Raw genomic sequence first — 20,526 nt, 5'->3', positions numbered from 1 at the left:
AACAAAGGCATCCTTACACGTTGGAGGCAATGTGACAAATCAACGTGGAGCTTGACCCTGACGAGAGTCACCATCCAATCAGAGCTCCCGTAGCACCCGATTGACAGCGTGCACCGTCGAATGGAAAAGGCGCACTCGATTTAGGGGCGTTTCCAGGAAGACCTAACATTTTCCTGTAATGGCGGACCAGGCAGACAGCGAAGTGATCGGATTCAGCGACAACAGGTCAGAAAATTACGAACAAAATTGTTTATATCCATAACACCGCCATTAAATATTGGACACATGTTGGCGTTGTGGAATGAACTCGCCGAGCTGGGTTTTCGCCGGCAGAATTAGTTAAACAAAGACACAATTTGTGGATGTAGCCACGGAGGCTAATGTGCATTTAGCGAACTAGCTAGCGGCCAGGGGCTAGCCTTCACGCACGCGGTAGACATCCGGACAAGGACTTTTGGCTTCATTTAGATATGTTTTCATATTTGATAGTGCTCCCCCACTCACAATGGTCCCTCATTTGTGTTCAAGCGGAAGAAACTGTTCTCGTAAGTTAGCCGGCAAGCTCACAGTAGTTGCAGAGGTAGCTGCAACTTGACTGCCCGCAAATGTTTTCAATGCTCCCGCCGTCCAAGGTTGCGTTGGGAACGGCAATGCCTCCCCAGGACGCCGCTACAATATATAATCGGTTGGCCATTCTGTAGAGCTGTTGCACAGTGTAGCGAGTAGAAATTAAGCCCGCAAACGAAAAGGAGTCAACAACGATGTTCACTTGAAAAGCAATATATCCCATGATGCATTGCGTCGATAGAGAGGCAGATTTGTATTTTTTTTTTTTTACAGCAACGCCTCCCAATACGGATGGACAAAGTGCTTTGGATTCATTTTGTAAAATGCACTCAGCTTAAACCAATATCATGTTGTTATGTATTGATTCATTCCATTTTTATTATGGAATGTAGACAACACATGTAGACACCCCACCACATCAGGATTGTTTCGTTGGTCTCTTTGGTCTACTAATGCTATCGGATACCATGACAACGGTTTGATGTGCGATTCGTAGAATGGCCCAGCAGGCCGTGCGGTTCCACGGACCCGGACCGGCGCCCGTGCCCGCCGCCTCTGCCGCGGCGGCCGCCGCCCAGACGCCTGTGTTGCGCGGCCCGCCGCCTCTACTCAGGCCGCCGCCGCCCCCCTTTGGAATGATGAGGGGGCCGCCGCCGACTCGCCCCCCGTTTCCGCGGCCACCCTTTGACCCCAGCATGCCCCCCATCCCGCCACCGGGAGGCATGCCGCCCCCCATGGGACCGCCTCACCTGCAGGTGACTTGTTTGGTGCTTCTTGCATGTCGTGCCTGACCTTTAGGGGGTATTTATTAAACTCACGAATGGAATAATCTATATGTTATAAAAAAAACAGTGATTTTAAAATCTGCATTCAATGGGAGTTCACCTTCCCTGAATTATTCCGACTGGATAGTCTTCATTTTGAAGTAAACAATGTTTTAGTGTATGTCAAGATGGGTGGCTATGGTTTCTTTCCTGCAGAGACCCCCGTTTCTTCCACCTCCCATGGGCAACCTTCCGCCCCCTCCAGGGATGCTCTTCCCTCCTGGGATGCCCCCAGTTCCGACTTCCGGAAGCCCCGCGGTGAACTTGACCGAGGAGATCTGGGTCGAGAACAAGACGCCCGAGGGGAAAGTGAGTTGATGCTTGAAAAGAAATGTATTGAAGCAGCGTAATCTGTGGTGCTCTTCGTGTGTGCAGAAGGCTGTCCGCATCTTGAAAAGTTTCTATTGTTACCGACTAGGCCTGTCACGATAACAATCTAAGACGATATATTTACACGATAAATGCTAATGTTTTTAATGCCTCTGAAATCATCTCTGTGCGACACACCCGCAGCGTCTGCGAGCGGAAAAAAATGTCTCAATTCTACACCGTTTTGAAGCCTGATTTCACGTACTTTGCAATGTTTTAATTCATTCATTGTCACTCTTGTTAAGAAGATTCTTCTCTGTGATGTGTCACCCTGTTTGTTTGCACTTAACCAATTACATTTCATATTTAATTCATAATTGTTATTTTGTGCCTTATGTACAAAGGGTGCATACGCACAAAAACGTGGCGTCCGTTCTTTTTCCCGTCCAAGTTCAGATGTATCAAGAGTGAAAGGACCGTGGAAATGTGCGGTGCCTCACATTGCCTTCTGCAGCTGTTGGTGCTTTGGCGACACTGAGAGGCGATGCTGGGAAACTGTTGTCAAAAATCTGCACATCAGACACATGAACAATTCATGCCCGACAACATTTGAGTTCAACAATGTAAAAGAAGCAAGGGCTCATGTTCATATTGAGAGAGCAGCGTCACCCATGATCGCAGCGACTCTCTCCTCGAACGGGGTGAGGCCCTCTGTGGCCAAACACACTTTGGCGGTGGGTAGCTGTCCTTGGCTTCAAATCCACCTTAATGTTTGACCACTATTTTTTTAGTTGAGCGTGTGTGCGCTATTCTGACTCCACAGCATTGACAGCCGCACACACGCTGTCCCATTCACTCCTCTTTCACTCTTTGTTAACACTGGAGGACAGCGTGCCACAGAGGATTTTCTTGCGCGCCTCCACTTCATTGAGCTACTTCACATTCAGAAAAAAAACATTTCTTCATTACCTTGCTCATTTTCCTTTTTTTCCTGATCAAGCAGAGATCGGGATCTCAGACGCAGGGTTCATTTAAATATGATTTGCAGATTTCAATGTGGGTGTGGACAGGGAGGGGTCGGCTACTCCGACATGTGCGCTCAATTCTTCGTTGATTGGGATGTACGAAGGAAAAGTGCTTGGATTCATGCGTATGCACAGATTCATACGTCTGGATATTTTGTGTGCGTATGTTTTCTGGATTTGAGCGTACGCCAGGTTTCAGTAGGAAATCCACGCAGGTCTTTGTACATGAGCCCCCAGGAGAAGAGCCCTAGTTATGCGTCTTTGTCTCAAGTCTTCTTGACTTTGCCCCCTATGCCCCCAGGCTTATTACTACAACGCTCGCACCAGAGAGTCGGCATGGACCAAACCGGAGGGCGTGAAAATCATCCAGCAGGCAGAGCTCAACCCTCTACTGGTGGCCGGGGCCGGCACCGCCGCGGCCACAGCGGGCACCGGCGTCGGGGCCGTCAGCGCGGGGGGCGCCACGGCCGCCGGCTCCGGCGGCATCAATACCACGGCCGGCGCGGCCGTCTCGCCCGTCACTGCCCCATCCAGCGCCCCCGCCCGCACGCTGAGCTCCAGTCCGGAATGCACCACCACCTTGGCACCCTCTGTCACCATAGCAGGTTGAAACCAACACACATGTGCACACACTGCACGCATGCACACACACACACACACACACACACTTCATCAGGAGTGTCCAAACTTTTTGTACACAGAAAAATCGAAGGACGCAAGTAGGACTGAAAAGATTGAGTATGTCGATTTACAAAAAAAGTCGAAGCAAAAGCTCTTTAATAAGCCCGTTCATTCACAAGGTGCTATTGGCCACAGCTCACGCCCGTTCACTCAACACGCAAACTGGCTAAGCCAAAGTCACAACAGCCAACTCCACTGGCTGACGCAAATGTCACGCACCAGGCCAGGGCACCTTTTAAAGGGCCCTGAACTTAGTCACAGATACTGCAGTGTGGAATGTGAGGAAGGTGACCCCAAGTGGACAGCATTACGACCTGCATCTCACATGCACACTTGTCATTGCGTCATCTGTTGGGATTGATGAAATTTGTTGTTGAAACCGATGAATAGAAGGGATAATCGGTAGAGTGTTCGATTCTTATATATTTTTAAACGGCAAAATGGAGTTGGGTTCCAGACAACCCCCGCAATAGGTCAAATCCGTGAAGTAGAGACCACTTGTTTATTTCTAGACATTGTAAAGCTTTATGAACCTCCCCAGACTCTAATCTTCCCCACATGCTACTCCTATGAACAATATCTATACTCTTAAACACCTTTTCAACTCTTAAACATACAGTAATGCAGAGTAGTAGTGTACACTATGTGCATTTTATACTTTGTAATGTGTTTTAAGGATTTTTTTTTTGTTTTGTTTCAATTATTTAGGCTAGGAAGTATTTTTTTTTTACCATCCACAAAATTATAGCATACACTCAAAATCCTGCGATATGTCAAATTATGTGTAACATGAATTTAAAAACGAAATCTGCAATAGGTAAAGCGCAATATAGCGAGACAATACTGAATATGTAAACCTTCAAATGACTCACAGAGCAGCAACACATAGAAGACAGCGTATACAAAAATACACACAGGTATATATTGTCTCTGCGACGTGGGAACGACCTATTAGTGCGGCTTCTGGATGAAGTGGCTAGGGAAAGTGAAGGTTGGGCTTCCCTGCTAAAGCTACAGCCCCCGCGAGCCGACCTCGGTCAAGTTGCGTGTCTTGACGTTGTGGCACAACGTGGTACTGCACTGAAGGTGCACAACTCTAAATGCTTACATGCTTCTTAACTCTAAAAAGCATCAAAACGGATGGCTAAGAAGTCTGGGATCTAGCATGCGTGCATGAAATGAAATGAAGTGCCGTGCCGTGCCGTGACGTCTTTGTGCCCCCTGCACTACACGCGCACTCACCTCCACACGTGTATTAATTCTAACGTTTCCTTTCCTCCCCTCCCTCCAGCCAACGCGGTAGCCGACCTCGCCCCCGCGGCCAGCTCGTCCGCGGCCGTGTCTACGGTCAGCGTGGTGACGGTGTCCACGGTGCCCTCCACTGTCACGGCGGTGCAGACGGTCCCGCTGCTGCCCGCCACCCTGCCTCATAGCGTGGCCCAGCCCACCGCCGCCATCCCCGCCTTCCCGCCCGTCATGGTGCCACCCTTCCGTGTGCCCCTGCCGGGCATGCACATCCCTCTGCCAGGTGAGACGCGCTCAGCATCGACAGCCCGTAACCACGGGGACTGCGCGTACTTTGCTCGTCGTTTCATCCCGTGATGGAAATTGTCACATCCACATGCAGACGCTTGTATTAATCATGCTACGTGGACTTTTCTGCCTTCAATGTACTCAAAGTGCTTTTAACACTGTCGCCAAACACAAATACCGCCCGCCCCCCTCTGCATTGACAATTTTGATAGGCGGCCCGGTGCAGCGTCTGCAGTGATGCGGACTTTGTATCGGTCCGTTGTGGTAAAGAAGGAGCTAAGCCGAAAGGCGAAGCTCTCGATTTACCGGTCCATCTCCGTTCCTACCCTCACCTACGGTCACGAGGTGCGGGTCGAGACCCGAAGAACGAGATCCCCGCTACGAGTGGCGAAATGTGGCTCTCCCTTAGAGAACGGGTGAGAAGCTCGGTCATCCTGGAGGATCTCAGAGGGAGCAGCGGCTCGAGAGGAGAGGAGCCACATGATTCATCTGATTCGGATGCCTCCCGGACGCCTCCCCGGTGAGGTGTTCCGGGCACGTCCCGCCGGGAGGAGACCCCGGGGACGACCCGGGACACACCGGAGAGACTACGTCCTTCGGCCGGCCCGGGAACGCCTCGGGATCTCCCCGGAAGAGCTGGAGGAAGTGGCTGGGGAGAGGGAAGTCTGGGCGTCCCTGCTAAAGCTACAACCCCTGCGACCCGATCTCTGATCAGCGGTAGAAAATGGATGGATTCATCTGATTTGAATAGACTTGCTTTCTTTACTACAGTTGAAAACGGAATGGGCAAAGGCTAATTAATCCATTGACGGCTATTTTTGATGCTGGTATGTGAAACTCTCATACTTTGATTCAGGCTGCAACTGTGTCCGCTTTTACAAGGCTTATGCAATAAATACGGTAAAATAGCAAATGTTGAAGCTATGAATGAACAATTACGATTACAGGGTACTGATTATGCTGTGCAATTGAACAGTATTCAGAATAATTTTTATCCTATTACATATGCTGCAATAACTGTCCCTCAGTAACGTTCTCGACGTCATTTAAAAAATATGGAAATTTAGACACATAGTTCTGGAGGGGAGTATTTATAGGTTGGCAGCTCTGCAGTCATAAATGCAATTTTACTCATAATTGGCATAGTCATTTCTTTTGGTATTTAGGCCTTCGTTTCCTCGCTTTCGGTCAATCATTTTTATGTCTGTGCATCCCTAGTTATTAGTCTTTTTTTTTTATTAAGTACAGCACAGTCATTTCAATGATAAGATATGATTTGAGATATGTGTTTTGAGTTCCGAGTGTGGTCATAGAACGCGTTGAACTCGTATGTCAAGGCGCTGCTACTCTTTTTTTCCACCTCGCTGACAAAAGCCGTCGCACATCTGGTTTAGAACTCAAACGTGGCCCACCCCTGATGGAAGCACACATAGCATGACCTCTGACCCCAAGTCTGTTTGTGGGACACACACACACACACACACAGTATGTCGCTGGTGTCCAACCAGATGCTTTCTTGTGCGTTGTTGTTGCAGGTGTAGCAATGATGCAGATAGTTGGCGCTCCCTGCGTAAAGGCGGGCCCCGCCGCCAATGGTAAACGCACCCTATCGCCCGCCTCTCAGTCGCCCGCTAGATGGCATGCTAGTCCATCACCTCCACTGCACCCCTCCTTTGCTGCGCCGTCACCCAGACACACAACAGGCACACAACATATGTATCTCATATTTAGTGGATTTCTCACAACGTCACACGCAAAACTGGGATTGATGTCATGCCTGTGTGTGTGTCTTTGTGGGACGTGCGGGTGTGTGCTCGCGCACATGCACACACGGGTCTGGGTCCTTTCTCACCGCCTTTTGTGTTTGTGGGCTTTTCTTATTTTTCTGCTTGTTTTAGTCATGTTGTCCCCTTTCAATGTCAGAATCGTCATGTGATGTCAGACAGTTTTAGTCAGAGACTCACACGCACATCCGGTAGCTGGTCTAACAGGTCGGGTGCGCGCAGGCTGCCGTGTACACCCGAGTGTCGCCAACGCTGTGCCAATCGTCCCGCCTCAGGAATGCTGCCCAGCATGGGCCCGTCGCTGGTGTCCATGATGCACCCTCAGTTGGCGTTGTCGGCGGCGCCCGCCTCCGTGGCCGCCGCGCTGCAACTGCCCGAGTGGTCCGAGTACAAGACGGTAGACGGCAAGACGTACTACTACAACAACCGCACCCTGGAGTCCACCTGGGAGAAGCCGCAGGCCGTGCTGGACAGAGGTAGGAACTCGGCTACGCATTGTCTGCACTGTCAATTTGAAAGTGTCCTGTTTTTAAATAGAGATTGAACTATTCAAATAATCATGAATTGTAGCCCTACTCTGTACTTGAGTAGAAATAGAGATACTGGGTTAAAAAAAAAAAAAAAAGGCTGGTACAAGTACTGACGCAATCTCTGTTTTTAAAAGTAATACATTGCAGACACTGAAATGTACAAAAGTCTACATTAATTTTTACTCTTATTTAGAATATCCATGGCGGCACGGTGAGCGACTGGTTCGAGCGTCTGCCTCACAGTTCTGAGGACCGGGGTTCAATCCCCGTCCCCGCCTGTGTGGAGTTCGCATGTTCTCCCCGTGCCTGCGTGGCTTTTCTCCGGGCAGAAAATGGACGGATGGGAGGATGTTCTGGAGGGGGGATTTTTATAGATTGGCAGATCTGGGGAAGTAAATACTTCATCTTGTGGACTTGGGATAGTTCCCTAAAATGTCCACTAAAATCCCTTTGTAGTGATTAGGGAATAATGAATGATTGTGATCATTCCTTACTCACAGTCACTAGAATTAGCCTTACCCGTGACAAGATTTGCCAAAAGTGATCGTCTTTTTGCAACGGCCACTTCGACTTGATTACAGTGCAGCAAGAATGTTGAAAAGCGGCCGATGGATTGATTGGATGGAGAAATGGAGTTTTTGGGAAATATTTTTGTGTGACGTCTCTGATCCCAAAAAAACCTTCAAATGAGGATAAAACAGTAAAAAATGGTTATTTGTCAACTTATCTCCTCAGCCGTTACGTTTCGTCTGCTACTCGATTGGCTGACAAGGATCAGTTCAAAATGTCCACCAATAAGCTCGTTTGGACTGAAATTCCCAGGGAGGAATTCTCCAAGTGGAAGCTTCAAAATGACCGTCACTTGCCTTGAAACGCAACTGGAACATGATTCATGAGAAGAGCCGTCGAAAAGGTCATATAGATCGGTCATCAACGATGAATGGATTTGACATGGAGGATTTTAGAGGCATTTCAAGTGCTCATTCCATTTGGGGGGATTCCACAAAAGTGGCGGCCACCTGTCACATTGCTACTTCCTGGTTCACATTCCTCCATGCCACTGCCGTCAGTATTTTCCACCTCATCTCAGTCTTTCTTTTATTTTTTGTTTTTGTCAGTTGGCCTCAGTTGTCAGTTTACCGTGGAGTTGAAAAACATTAGCACATTTTGACAAAGAAGTTGAAAGTACAGATGTATGATTTCAAATGTAGGGTTGTCAAAGTAAAAAATACATCACTGCTCATGGAACAAAACTCCTTTTTCTGTCTCTGTGTGCGTGCGTGCAGAAAGAGAAGCAGAGAAGGCCAAGGAGCGTCTGGCGCAGGAGGAAGCGGAGGCCATGGAGATGGAGGAAGAGGAGAACAAAATCCTCAACATGAACAATGAAAAGCAGGTAGGAGAAACTCATTAGCCGCAATTCCGGCCGGCTGCGCAACCGACTGCACGGCGTCGTGTTCTGGTGCTTACACTGACACTCGCGCAGTTGGGGTTTATTTCCTGCATGTGTGACTAGATAACCAAAAACTGGGCAGCAAGTAGTGTGACCCCACGTGCCTGTGAAAATAATGCACGCTTAGCATATCACACCGACGACAAATTAACACGCACGCATGTAGGGAGGAACATGTGGCTAGCTTGCGCTCTCACCACCCCACAGCCCTTCAATCACACTATACAACATGAAAATAAAATCCTATATTGCCAAATAACATCCCATCAAAATGTTTTGCATAATTTAGATTTAAGCCCTTGAAAAATACACACGCACGCACGCACGTACGTACGTACCTACCTCTCAGGCAGGCCAAAAGATAACTGAAAGAGAGACGGGAGCACGTCATAGCTACTAACCTTCAAAGTAAAAACTCCACCCCGTGAAAATACAGTAGGTGTCCAAAATAAAGCCATAAACCTTCAATAATAACGCCATAGAATTTGCAGGAATTAATGAATAAATAAATACTACACATATGCCATCACATAAAAGCTCTGATTTCTTCTTCTTCCACTATCCACTAGTCCAATTTCAATGCCATTTTATTTTTTCGGTGCATATTAATACTGGGATCATTTTCACTATTATTTAAACATTTTCATTTTATGCCCATGATCTTAAGAAATATTTTCTGTTAAAAGAATTGTTTTGTTTCTTTATACATCTGAAAATAAGTGCTACCTACCTCTTGGGGAAAACAATTTCCCCTTTGTCAAAAAAATTCTAAACACTGGTGCCTTTAAAAATAAATAAATAAATAAATAAATAAAATTATAATACTTTTGTTTTTGTCCTGTTTGCCTGTTAGTTCAAGCAGAATGGAGGATCTGTATCCCTTTTATGCCGGAACAGTTTTACTGTGTTTTAAGCTGCCGCTGTGATTTAAAATTGTATGGGGCTGTAGTGCTACACCCTGTGATGGAAGGACAGGACAAGATGGAACAGGACAAGGACAGGAGAAGAAGCACGCAGGAAAAGAGTCGTAAACCCGGCTATACAGCGTGACTATGTAAATTATAAAAGTTTGTAGGACGAGAGTGTGAGTGAGGGGATACTTATTAGTATAGAGTCCCAGGGTTGTGTGCCTGCGGACACATGCGAGTGATTTGACACTGTTTCGCATGCACAGAGACTGACAAAAGTGTTCTGTAATTGCTGTGGACCCCACCCGATCAATCGAGGGGCGGGAATCGGGCCCAGGGGTTCACCGGAGAGCAGCCCGGCAGACGGGACACGTCCTACACCGAGGGACCCACCTAGGCGCCCCGACAACCGGCCACCTGGAGGAGGCCGCAGGGACCCAATGCCCCCTCCCCCAACCTGCAGGGCCCACGATGCAGCCAGTCTCCGCCCACCCTGAGGGCGGGAGGGTCTCCCTTGTTTGTTGGAAAGGAGGGCGGATAGGGGCACCCGACAAGGAAACGATAAGGGGGTGCGGAACCCAGGGAGCAGCCTAACAGCCAAACCCCCCCCAGAGATGGGTTTATGTGGTGCATTCAAACCAGGAAGGAAGAAGGAAGCAGGTCCGAGGAGCGATACAGAATATGACTGAGTACTGTTATAGTGTCTGTCCACGTGTTGCTGCACCGTTTGTCCAAATGTCCGTCGCGTGCAGGGTTACAACACCGCTGCTGCATAAATGCTATTTGTTGTCATGTTTGCTGAAGGAGCGCAAAGAAGAAGATATGAGCGAAGAAGAGAAGGCGGCCCAGAAAGCTCGCCCGGTGGCCACCAATCCCATCCCGGGCACGCCGTGGTGCGTGGTGTGGACGGGCGACGAGCGCGTCTTCTTCTACAACCCTACCACGCGCCTGTCCATGTGGGACCGGCCCGACGAGCTGGTGGGCCGCGCCGACGTCGACAAACACATCCAGGAGCCCCCGCACAAGCGGGGCCTCGACGACGCCAGAAGGACAGGTGACCCAACGCACGCACGCGGCCGCCAAACAACTCGCTCTGTCTGGGTGTGTGTGTGTGTGTGTGTGTGTTTTTCTGTCTTCTGAGTTTTTGTGTCTTTGTATACGTGCATGCTTTTGTAACTCTGTGTTTCTTTGTGTGTGCAGTTTTCAGCAAGGAGGATAGCGAGCTGGCCCTCGCCACGGACGACGCTCACGATGAGGAGCCCTCCAAAGCCAAGAAGAGAAAGTCAGTCATGTGTGTGTGTGTGTGTGTGTGTGTTTATAAGATTGAGCAGACAGGTTTATTTCTCTCTCTCTCTCACACAGACACACACATTGGTTTCTCTTACACAGGAAGGAGGATGTGAGCGAAGCGGACTCTGAGAAGGAAGCGGTGATGGAAGCGGAGCTGAGGGCGGCCCGGGAGAGAGCCGTGGTCCCGCTCGAGTCCAGGATGACGCAGTTCAAAGACATGCTGCTGGAGAGAGGGGTACGCCGCACACGTTGCATATTATGCTGATTCTGCGTTCATCCTGGGGAATCCATTTGGGACGAGGGCTGCACGATGTTGGAAAGAAATGACATTGGGATTTTCTTTCAACCTGCGATCTGAAATAATACAGGATCAGTGTTGGGAAAGTTCATTCCTATGCTAACTAGTTCAAAGTTCAGCTCATAATTCAAAATTTCACCATTCCAAAAACAAACGAGTTCATAGTTCTTTTTTTTTTCTTCAATATTATATGTTGCTGACAGGCTATTACCCTCAGAAGACTGGCATTGCATCTCCCCATTGCTGCCAACCATTCAGTCCACACTAGTAGCCAGGTGCAGCTTTCACCCTACAATCTCAAAAAACGGGAGGAGAAACTAGTTGCTTGAATGGTCTTTTTTAAAATGACAAATTAAAACAAAAACAGGACTTTTGTCTTTAATGTGCAAACAAAAACACGTAACACAGTATGACTTCAACAATGGTGAAAGGACATTGATAGGGTTGGGCATCGAGAACCGATTGGAACCGGGACTAACGTTCCAGTTCTCCCGGAATTGTTGAAATTTCAACATTTTGGTTCTCAGTTTCGATGCCTAGTCCACCGACCCTGAAGAAGTGGCGAAAACCAGCGAAGAAGCGGCAAAACCCAACAAAGAACGCGCACGAAGACGTGCTTATGCCCAACGGCGGCGGCGGACAAAAGTGTGTCTTAACTTAGTTCAAATGAATGATCAGTCGCTTCGGTGCAACACTTGGAATAAGACTATATTGTGCAAAGGAGGCTTTCACGATGTGTAGCGTCTGACGCGCTCCGAGCCTCAGCCTACACCAGCTGAAGCGGCGCTTCAGTCAAGTCACCTCTCAGTCAACTGGGTGTGTGAAACACCAAAATACGTCTATGCCAACATTGAGGCCGCTAACAAGGTAAACACTTGGTCACACTTTTGCACTGATGGTTTTTAGCGTCTTCAAACCAACGTAAGAGCCAATGACAGAAAAAAAAGCTTCATATTGAGCTAAAACTTTACTGTAGCAACTTTACATCACAATGAATTGGGACAAAATCCACATAAACGTCTCACAGTATCACAAACACTCACCTTGTGCCTCATCGGTACGCAAGGAAAGGAATCAGTTTTATAGCATTTGTTTCCATCCATTTAATTAAAAAAAAAAATAATAATAATAATAATATTCAATCACAGGTGCTGTGCGAAGTTACCTTTTGTGTAAAATGCTGATTTCCGGTGTGTACCCTTCAAACTAAAAGCCTACAAGCTTAGAACAGGAAGTCAAGTTAAAACCTGCACATGTAAACCATGATAAAACAGTCCCAAATAATGATTTTAACAATGCTATATTGAACTTTTAGCTGCAACATTAATTGATGAATATGAACTCAATGGGTTAGTTCACACACATTTTAGTTCGTAGGTTTGATAGTGATACTGGTTATAAAGAACATCAAGTCCAATGTTCAGTTTAGTCTATGCTGCGGGGCTGCTAAGAAAAGGGATGTTCATAATTTGGACACCTTTTATTTAAAGCATGCAAACCTTTTTGACCCAGCCCTCTAAAAGAATCTGAATCGAGAATCGTTTGGAACCGGAATTGAAATAAGGAACCGGAATCGCTCAAATTCAAACGATGCCCAACCCTAGACATTGATAACTTTGCATTCTGGCTGACTCTCTTCACAAAATCGTTTATATACTCTTATAATGCAAAACAAAATAAATTCCATATTATCACAGTGTGATCGTGCAGTGTTCATAAATAAAGCATTCTGATGCAAATAATACTTTTCCTAGTAATTCCTTTTTACCATTATGTACTGCCTTACAAAAGATGACATTCACTTCCATTTACGCTGTCCCTGAAGGCACCTCACGCAGTCATGAAACTGTGTGTCTGCCTTGTTTCATTCTGATGTGAAATAGGAAATGCAGCAGGTCCAAACAGGTCCCTTTGCTGGTCAATTTTAATATTACAGTTGATTGACTGTATATTACAGTACACCAACATCGCAGCAGACCCTGCGATGTGACCACTGCGCACACGTACATTGCAATTGAGGATGCTCAAACAAAATATCGTGCAGCTCTATTTCAGACGCAGCCGCTGGCGCAAGGTGAAAATCTGAGGGACCAAATAAATTATTATTATTCATATGTACTTTTACCCCTCCCTCGCGTTTTAAGGCTACCGCACACTGAGCGACGCAGCCCAACCCGACTGAATTGTTGCGCAGTGTGCGTGGTTTGGCAGCCGTTTTCATGAATGGCCAATCAGTCTTCCGGTGTTTTGCCATCACAGGTTGCATCCAATCAGAATGCACATAAGCTTTCACTCACGCAAACGTACATTAACGGGGTTTAAGCTTCATGTGAAGGAATTTCAATAATATAGCGGGGGAACGCTGTAAGCCTTTGTGTGTGTGTGTGTGCGTGTGCCTGTGCGTGCGTGTAGGTGTCTGCTTTCTCCACGTGGGACAAAGAGCTTCACAAGATTGTCTTCGACCCTCGATACCTTCTGCTCAACCCCAAAGAACGCAAGCAGGTCATCACCCGTGTCTCCCGGTTGTTTCCGCCTGTGCCCGGCGGGCCTGGTCCCATGTTGTCGTCGGTGTGCCACAGGTGTTCGACCAGTACGTGAAGACGAGAGCGGAGGAGGAGAGGAAGGAGAAGAAGAACAAGCTGATGCAGGCCAAAGACGAATTCAGGAAGATGATGGACGGCGCCAAGCTGACGGCCAGGTGCCAATGCCGTTGGAGTTTGTTGTCACATCTCTGTTGGGCCAATTATACCTTACTCGTGGCACTCACTGTAGTAGTTTCGCCACTCTGCACTATTTGCATAACTGTTGTTGACCAATACTAATGTGCCCGAGTAGCATCTGTACCATTTGCCCAATCGCCATTGTCCCAGATTGTCACTTTAAACTGAACACATTTCCTGACGTCTCTGCGCCCTTTGCACAATGGTCATTACGCCACCGGACTATTGTTCTATTAGTCATTTCAAGCTGCTCTAATTGCTAGAGGACTCTGCATCTTTTTGCACATTGTTAAAAAAAAAAATTTGTACCGGCATTACCACATTACTGGTTATTTACTGCTCAGTGCCTGTTTTCTTTTTATGTCTTTATGTCTCAAAAGTATTCTGTCAATTGACTGACTGTCTGTCGTCGTACTAGAGCGGCTCCAACTACCGGAGACAAATTCCTCGTGTGTTTTTAACATACTTGGCAAATAAAGATGATTCTAATTCTGACCATCCGGCGCCGATGTCGTCTTCACGTGGTCTGCGCTTGTTCTCAGGACCACCTTCAGCGAGTTTGCCGTCAAGCACGGCCGAGACCCTCGCTTCAAGAGCATCGACAAGATGAAGGACAGGGAAGCCATCTTCGTGGAGCACATGACGGCCCTGCGGAAGAGGGACAAAGATGACTCCAAGTCCCGAGGGGAGAAGGTAAGGAGACCCCTCCCCATCTCTGATGGGAGCGGTGGTCTCAAGAGAGCTGGTGTGCTGGCGGCAGGTAAGGCAGGACTTCTTCGAGATGCTGAGCGACCAGCACGTGGAAGGCGGGCAGCGCTGGAGCAAAGTCAAGGAGAGGATGGAGACGGACCCCCGCTACAAGGCGGTGGACAGCTCCGCCCTCAGGGAGGAGTTCTTCAAGCAGTACCTGGACAAGCAGGCCAAGGTGACAACCACTTGAATGACATTTCCATTCAATCATTTGAAAACAAAGTATAAGAACAGTACTTTCCATAGTCCTCCTTTTTTTTGTTATCTTTATCTCTCTTTCATGCTTAAGGATTGACGAACTGAAAGTTGGAGTCGTGCGGTTGAGGATAGTCCGGCAATCCGCCACGAATTGTCCATTTGGCCGCTAGACGTCCTTTTGATCTTTTCCAGATAGATTTGGCACATTAAGCGCAAAGACGACTTGACACTAAGTTCCAACAAAGCGCCGCCAATTTACAGTCCAGTCAACCTCCCATTTAAAGTAGATTTGTTCCAGACTCTCCCGCAATGGGTGAAAAATCTTAACTTATTTATAAAAAAGTGCCTTGCACAATTCTCCAAATTAGAGGCAAAGCGTGCTTGCTTCAAGCTGTTTTTGTCGCTCCCAGTTGAAATTTACTGTAAAACTGACATAGGACTAGGCTTTGTGGGGCCGATCACAGGGTTTAAAAAAAACGATCACAAGATGGAGCAATGTGTCTATTTAAATGACTTGTTCATTTACTGTATATACTTGTATACTGTGTATCTTCAAAAGTTTCTCTAATCAGTCAGGTCAAACCAACATTGCAACATGACAGAAATCATGTCATTAAATTACTTTTAGAATTAAATGACTTCAAACACACCAAAACTTGAGCGCATGTTTATGTGCAACTGTTAATGCTAGCACTACCTTGCTAGGCTACATTACATTTTGTTGCCTGCTTGCGAGCAGTATTGTATTAAAAGTACGTGAACATACCTCTCAAGCAAGCCTTCAATGAACGTCATCGCCCGAGCACCGGTGACCGCCAGCACGCGTTCGTCCCCATTTTGTTCTTATAATGCACACGATGCGATCCATTGTTGTTGTCGTTGCCTGGGTAACGAGCGTATCCGGTCACATTTGAGTTGACGAGATAAAGCCAAGTCATCGTAAAAGACGGGATGCGGTGGTATCAGAATACAGGATTTAATTGCAGTTGTCTGACATAGTGCAATCGTGAAAGACCTCATTTGTCCAGGCATTACGTGTTGGTCTGTCCCACACCGCTGACGGGTTTTTTTTCTCTCTTTCTTGATGGTCAGATATTTACGGTACTACGTCAAAAGGCATGCGACAAGGCAAAAAATATACTAGCTTTTGGATTGAAATATACTGTACTTGAGTGCGACACGGAGTAAATGTCTTTTGCGGAGTCGATCAATGACGTCGTCGAACGGAATTATGACATTAAAGCCGATCGGCGTAAAATGCTAATTATCGGCCGATCAGATCGGTGTAAAGTCGACATAGGACAGAAGACAAACGTTGCATATTTGAACATCAAAATGGTCAACCAAACCAAGTCCACTCTCCTAATGGTAACATATAACGCAAAATGTCATAGATGGGATCATGGAAATTAGCATAGCGTTGAGGGAAATTGGAAACCTTCAAACAACTGCTACTTTGCTGCGGGAACACACGTACAAGCAGCAGTCAATACTCAATACTCTCACTGTGACATGGGAACGGCGATTTATTTAGCACTGGAGCCCACCCAAACTAAGCCGGCGTGCTGTTGCGGTCGCGTAGAGCCTGGACTTGGAGAAGGAGCGTGAGCTGGAGCGTCAGGCGCGTATCGAGGCCAGCCTGAGGGAACGCGAGCGAGAGGTCCAGAAGGCCCGATCGGAACAGACCAAAGAGATAGACCGCGAGAGAGAGCAGCACAAGCGGGAAGAAGCCATCCAGCACTTCAAAGCGCTCATGTCCGACATGGTGAGGAAGGAACACGCGCCGCCCCGCACCACAGCACGATGTGTTCCAGAAGGCTTGCGCGTACCTCGGATCCGTCATTTGACCTCCCGCTTGCAGGTGCGCTCACCGGACGCGACGTGGTCGGACACGCGGCGGAACCTTCGCAAAGACCACCGCTGGGAGTCGGCGTCGCTGCTGGAGCGCGAGGAGAAGGAGAAGCTCTTCAACGACCACGTGGAGGCGCTAGCCAAGAAGAAGAAGGAGCACTTCAGGCAGCTCCTGGACGAGACCACCACGGTGAACGTCCGCTCGCGGTAACGCGTCCAAAACGGCTCGACTCCACACTGACGTCCGCAGGCGTTTTCTCTTTTCAAGATCACGCTGACCACCACCTGGAAGGAGGTCAAGAAGGTCATCAAGGAGGACCCTCGATGTATCAAGTTCTCCTCCAGTGACAGAGTAAGACCTCGCAATCAATGTTGTTCATGTTCTCTTCAATCTCCCGCAGAGCGTTTGGTTTACAAAGATCCCAGCTAGCCGATTGCGCTAAATTGCGTGTGATCTTTTGAGATTGCTGGACATCGGGCAGCAGCAGCAAAAGCAGCAAAAGCAGCTTCTTCGTCTCCTGGTCTGTCGTCACGGTTGCGCACAGCAGTGTCGTTCGCGCCTGCCTTTCCACACGCCTGCCTTTTTAACTCCTCCACCTCCGTATATATTCGTCACGTCCGTTCTTCAGTGGGTGGGCATGGGAGAGGGCCTCGCTCAGCTTGTCTGTCAAATTCAGCTTTGTAAACCAATAGAATGATGAGTAGATCCCAGTAGATGGCAGCGTTGCACTGCTTTGGATTGGAGATGACAAAGATGAGTTGCTGAAGCTCTGTTTCTCATGTCGATTGTGATGGAGAGAAACGTCAATCGGACAGGTTTAGGCACCTGTTTTGGGAAAACCAACCCATGTTCTACTGCTGATTACGAGCTCCGAAGACTTTTTGTCTGGTGAAGGAAGAGGGTCTATTCTTTGTAGGTTTGATGCTTAGATGCTGACAGAAAACAACATTGCGTTGCTCTCGAAAGCTCGCTCAGAATGCTGGAAAGCGGCTGGCCGTCCATGAGCAAATGTAGTCCTGAATATTTGGTTGTTTTTAGAAGCGACAGCGCGAGTTTGAGGACTACATCAAAGACAAATACATCACCGCCAAAGCCGACTTCAGAACCCTCCTGAAGGAGACGAAATTCATCACGTACAGGTGCGCGCCTTCTGTTCGATTACTCTGCCGAAGAGGAGCCTGAAGGTTTATGACACCTTTGTGATCTTTTGACCCGTGAGGTCCCGGAAGCTGATCCAGGAGTCGGAGCAGCACCTGAAAGACGTGGAGAAGATCCTGCAGAACGACAAGCGCTACCTGGTGCTGGAGTGCGTCCCCGAGGAACGCCGCAAGCTCATCATGTTCTACATCGAGGACCTGGACCGCCGCGGCCCGCCCCCTCCCCCCACCGCCTCGGAGCCCACGCGCCGCTCCACCAAGTGACCCCGCGGGCCGACCGACCCGCACACCGCCCCCACCCCACCCCCCTCTGCCAGAGCGCACCCCTCCTCCCGCTCCTCCTCCCCCCATCGCCGTCGGGCCGCGCAGGTTGCAAACGGGTGGAAAGGTTTCACGAAATTTCCGTGGGATGTTAGGCCGGCAGTTTGGGAAGGACACAATTCGGAGTTGTAAACTTCCTGTGGGAATTGATAGGAATTACTGGGAACATCATGGAAAGGATCACATTCAAATATTTTGTTTTGTCATAAAATAGAGGCAGAATAGTAGATGGCTCTCCTTGCCCACATGCGAGGGCATTACAGTAACTTAACTGCTCCTGTGCGGCAAAACTAAAGCTCGCTCGCAACACAAAGCAAAAACAAAATCCGCCAAGTGACAGCTCGTAACTGTAAAATGTGCTAATTGGGGCACACGTAAGTCAAGGTATCGCTGTACTGCACTTGCATGTGATCTGCTTGTTGTCGTCAGGATTACGGCAAAATATATTTTCTGCAGCCGTCTTTCAGTTCCCTATTAAGAAACAACCTTCCATAAATTCCCATGGAAAGTTTCCATCTTTGAAAATTCCCGGAGTTTTGCAAGCCTACTGGGAGCTTGTCCATGTAAAGACGGAGCCCCCTCCTGGGGGCACCGGGGCACCTTTGACCCCTCACCTCTGCCTTGAGGGATGACGACGACGACGACGACGAAGAGGCTGCGTCCGAGTCTGCAGCCGCTGGTGTACGATAGCTCATGTAAATCATCTTTAGTGCGTTTGTGTGCGTGCGTGTCGGAGGCGAGCCCGGCCGGGCCTTAACAGCGCCGCCCCCGCCGCCATCTGGATTGTTCCCCAACTTTGTCTTCACGTCCTAATAAACGCAACTTCTCGTCTTTTTCAACCTCCGTCGACGCTTCGTCCACGCAAACACGATATATCAGTCATCTACCAAACTAAATAAGTCATAAATAACACCATGCGAACGCAACACAAAAACAAGTAACTCAAGTTAAGAGACACGGAAACAACCAAAAGCAAGTAAACATTTTTTTTTTTAAACTAACCGTAACATGAAAATAAGTTACAATTACATAAAAACACAAATAGTATGTATGACAACATGAAAATAAATATAAATCAGTCATTACAATTAAGTGTGGAATACATTTGTGGAGGTAAATAACATCAAACCAAGTACATAACAAAGGTAAAAGTCAATGAAGTGAAACTTTACAGTAAAAGACAACTCTAACATGAAAATAAAAAGTAACTAATATGCAAATAACTGCAAGTGAAGCGTTGCTGAAATAATGAACAAATAAATAGTACCTAACATGAAAAACAAGAAAATAAAATTAGTAGGCCTAAATGTAAAAACGATCATGTATAATTCCAAGTAAATTACAATGTGAAAATAAATTGAATGAAAAATCAGTAAGTGAGATGACAAGAATTATATTCGTAAGCAGGGCCGGCCCTGGACATAGGAGGTCGCCTCGGGCGCCATCTGCTGGAGGGGCGCCCTGCCAGCGCCCCCCTCCTCGGAAGAAAAAAAAGATTTCAAGCAAATCATAAAATAATTGATGGCGCCCCCTTTACGTTTCTGTCTTGAAAATAACAAATACAATTACGGAATACACTAAAGTAACAATTGTTGTCACTTGGCCAGTCACGTGGGGTGGGGGCGCATCTCAATACACAACAGGACAGGTGATTTTAGTTACAAAAAAGGACAGCACCGCTCCGCAAAAGAAGAAAGGCGGAGGAGGAGGAAAATAATTCAAAATATAAAGGTAACGTTATGTCAACATACATTTTTTTAGAATATCGCTTTGTGTCAAGAACATGTTTGTGCGAGCTAGCTTGAAATAAAGCAAGCATGAACTTAACACGCTGATGATGTCGGGTGGGCAGACGTCCTCTTTTAGCCGGACATGTCCTCTGCTTATGCTGTAATAAAGTGACCAATATGAACAAATAATTACTTGGGCATGTGTAACGATTACTCTCTTTTTTTTTTAGTAATGCACAATCACAGCTAGACAATAATAATAATGGTCGGTAGAAGAGCAGCACACTGATGTGTTGGAGCGGATGTGTGTCGTCCTGCAGCTTTTTTGTTTGTACAGAAATAATTAAATCGACTTCATATCTTTCCAGATGCACTAAAAAGATACCTTACGCCTCAAACTGGGAGGGGGGGGGGGCTAATTTGCCTAGGGCACCAAAAAGGCTAGGGCCGGCCCTGTTTGTAAAATGGTGTTAAAGTCCCATAAATTGTAAGACTTGAGTCAAGAATAACATGCAGAATAGGAGAGTGATTATGCCTTTTTTATTTCAATATAAATGATGTCGTTTTGGCGTAAATCATATATCGTGTATAAAAAATAC

At 47.4% G+C, this 20,526-nt stretch overlaps 1 protein-coding gene across 4 annotated transcripts; it reads left to right on the top strand.

The window, feature by feature from the left end:
• The first annotated feature begins 137 nt into the window (after window positions 1-137).
• tcerg1b (transcription elongation regulator 1b (CA150)) lies at window positions 138-19,036 on the top strand. 4 transcript variants are annotated; one of them, XM_061750873.1, is made up of 20 exons: window positions 138-225; window positions 1,064-1,322; window positions 1,548-1,700; window positions 3,027-3,330; window positions 4,698-4,934; window positions 6,475-6,534; window positions 6,999-7,199; window positions 8,540-8,646; window positions 10,416-10,665; window positions 10,812-10,893; window positions 10,974-11,136; window positions 13,612-13,701; window positions 13,779-13,897; window positions 14,462-14,612; window positions 14,680-14,844; window positions 16,450-16,632; window positions 16,729-16,908; window positions 16,987-17,070; window positions 17,758-17,858; window positions 17,939-19,036. In XM_061750873.1, exons 1-20 carry the CDS (start codon window positions 179-181, stop codon window positions 18,138-18,140), a joined length of 3,138 nt encoding a protein of 1,045 aa, XP_061606857.1. In that variant the 5' UTR covers window positions 138-178; the 3' UTR covers window positions 18,141-19,036. The 4 variants fall into 4 exon arrangements, with proteins under 4 accessions (XP_061606857.1, XP_061606861.1, XP_061606859.1 ...); XM_061750874.1 differs by having other exon boundaries at window positions 139-225; window positions 11,001-11,136; XM_061750877.1 differs by lacking the exon at window positions 6,475-6,534 and having other exon boundaries at window positions 11,001-11,136.
• Window positions 19,037-20,526: the final 1,490 nt, after the last annotated feature.

Source organism: Phyllopteryx taeniolatus, chromosome 17 (assembly GCF_024500385.1).
Source record: "Phyllopteryx taeniolatus isolate TA_2022b chromosome 17, UOR_Ptae_1.2, whole genome shotgun sequence".
NCBI classification, from domain to species: domain Eukaryota; kingdom Metazoa; phylum Chordata; class Actinopteri; order Syngnathiformes; family Syngnathidae; genus Phyllopteryx; species Phyllopteryx taeniolatus.
This window is presented reverse-complemented; position numbering and strand designations above follow the sequence as displayed.

Coding starts and splice junctions, on each gene's coding strand:
- tcerg1b (XM_061750873.1), top strand. CDS start 179: ATGGCGGACCAGGCAGACAGCGAAGTGATCGGATTCAGCGACAACAG. Junction 1,323..1,547: donor TGGGACCGCCTCACCTGCAG/GTGACTTGTTTG, acceptor TCTTTCCTGCAG/AGACCCCCGTTTCTTCCACC. Junction 1,701..3,026: donor ACAAGACGCCCGAGGGGAAA/GTGAGTTGATGC, acceptor CTATGCCCCCAG/GCTTATTACTACAACGCTCG.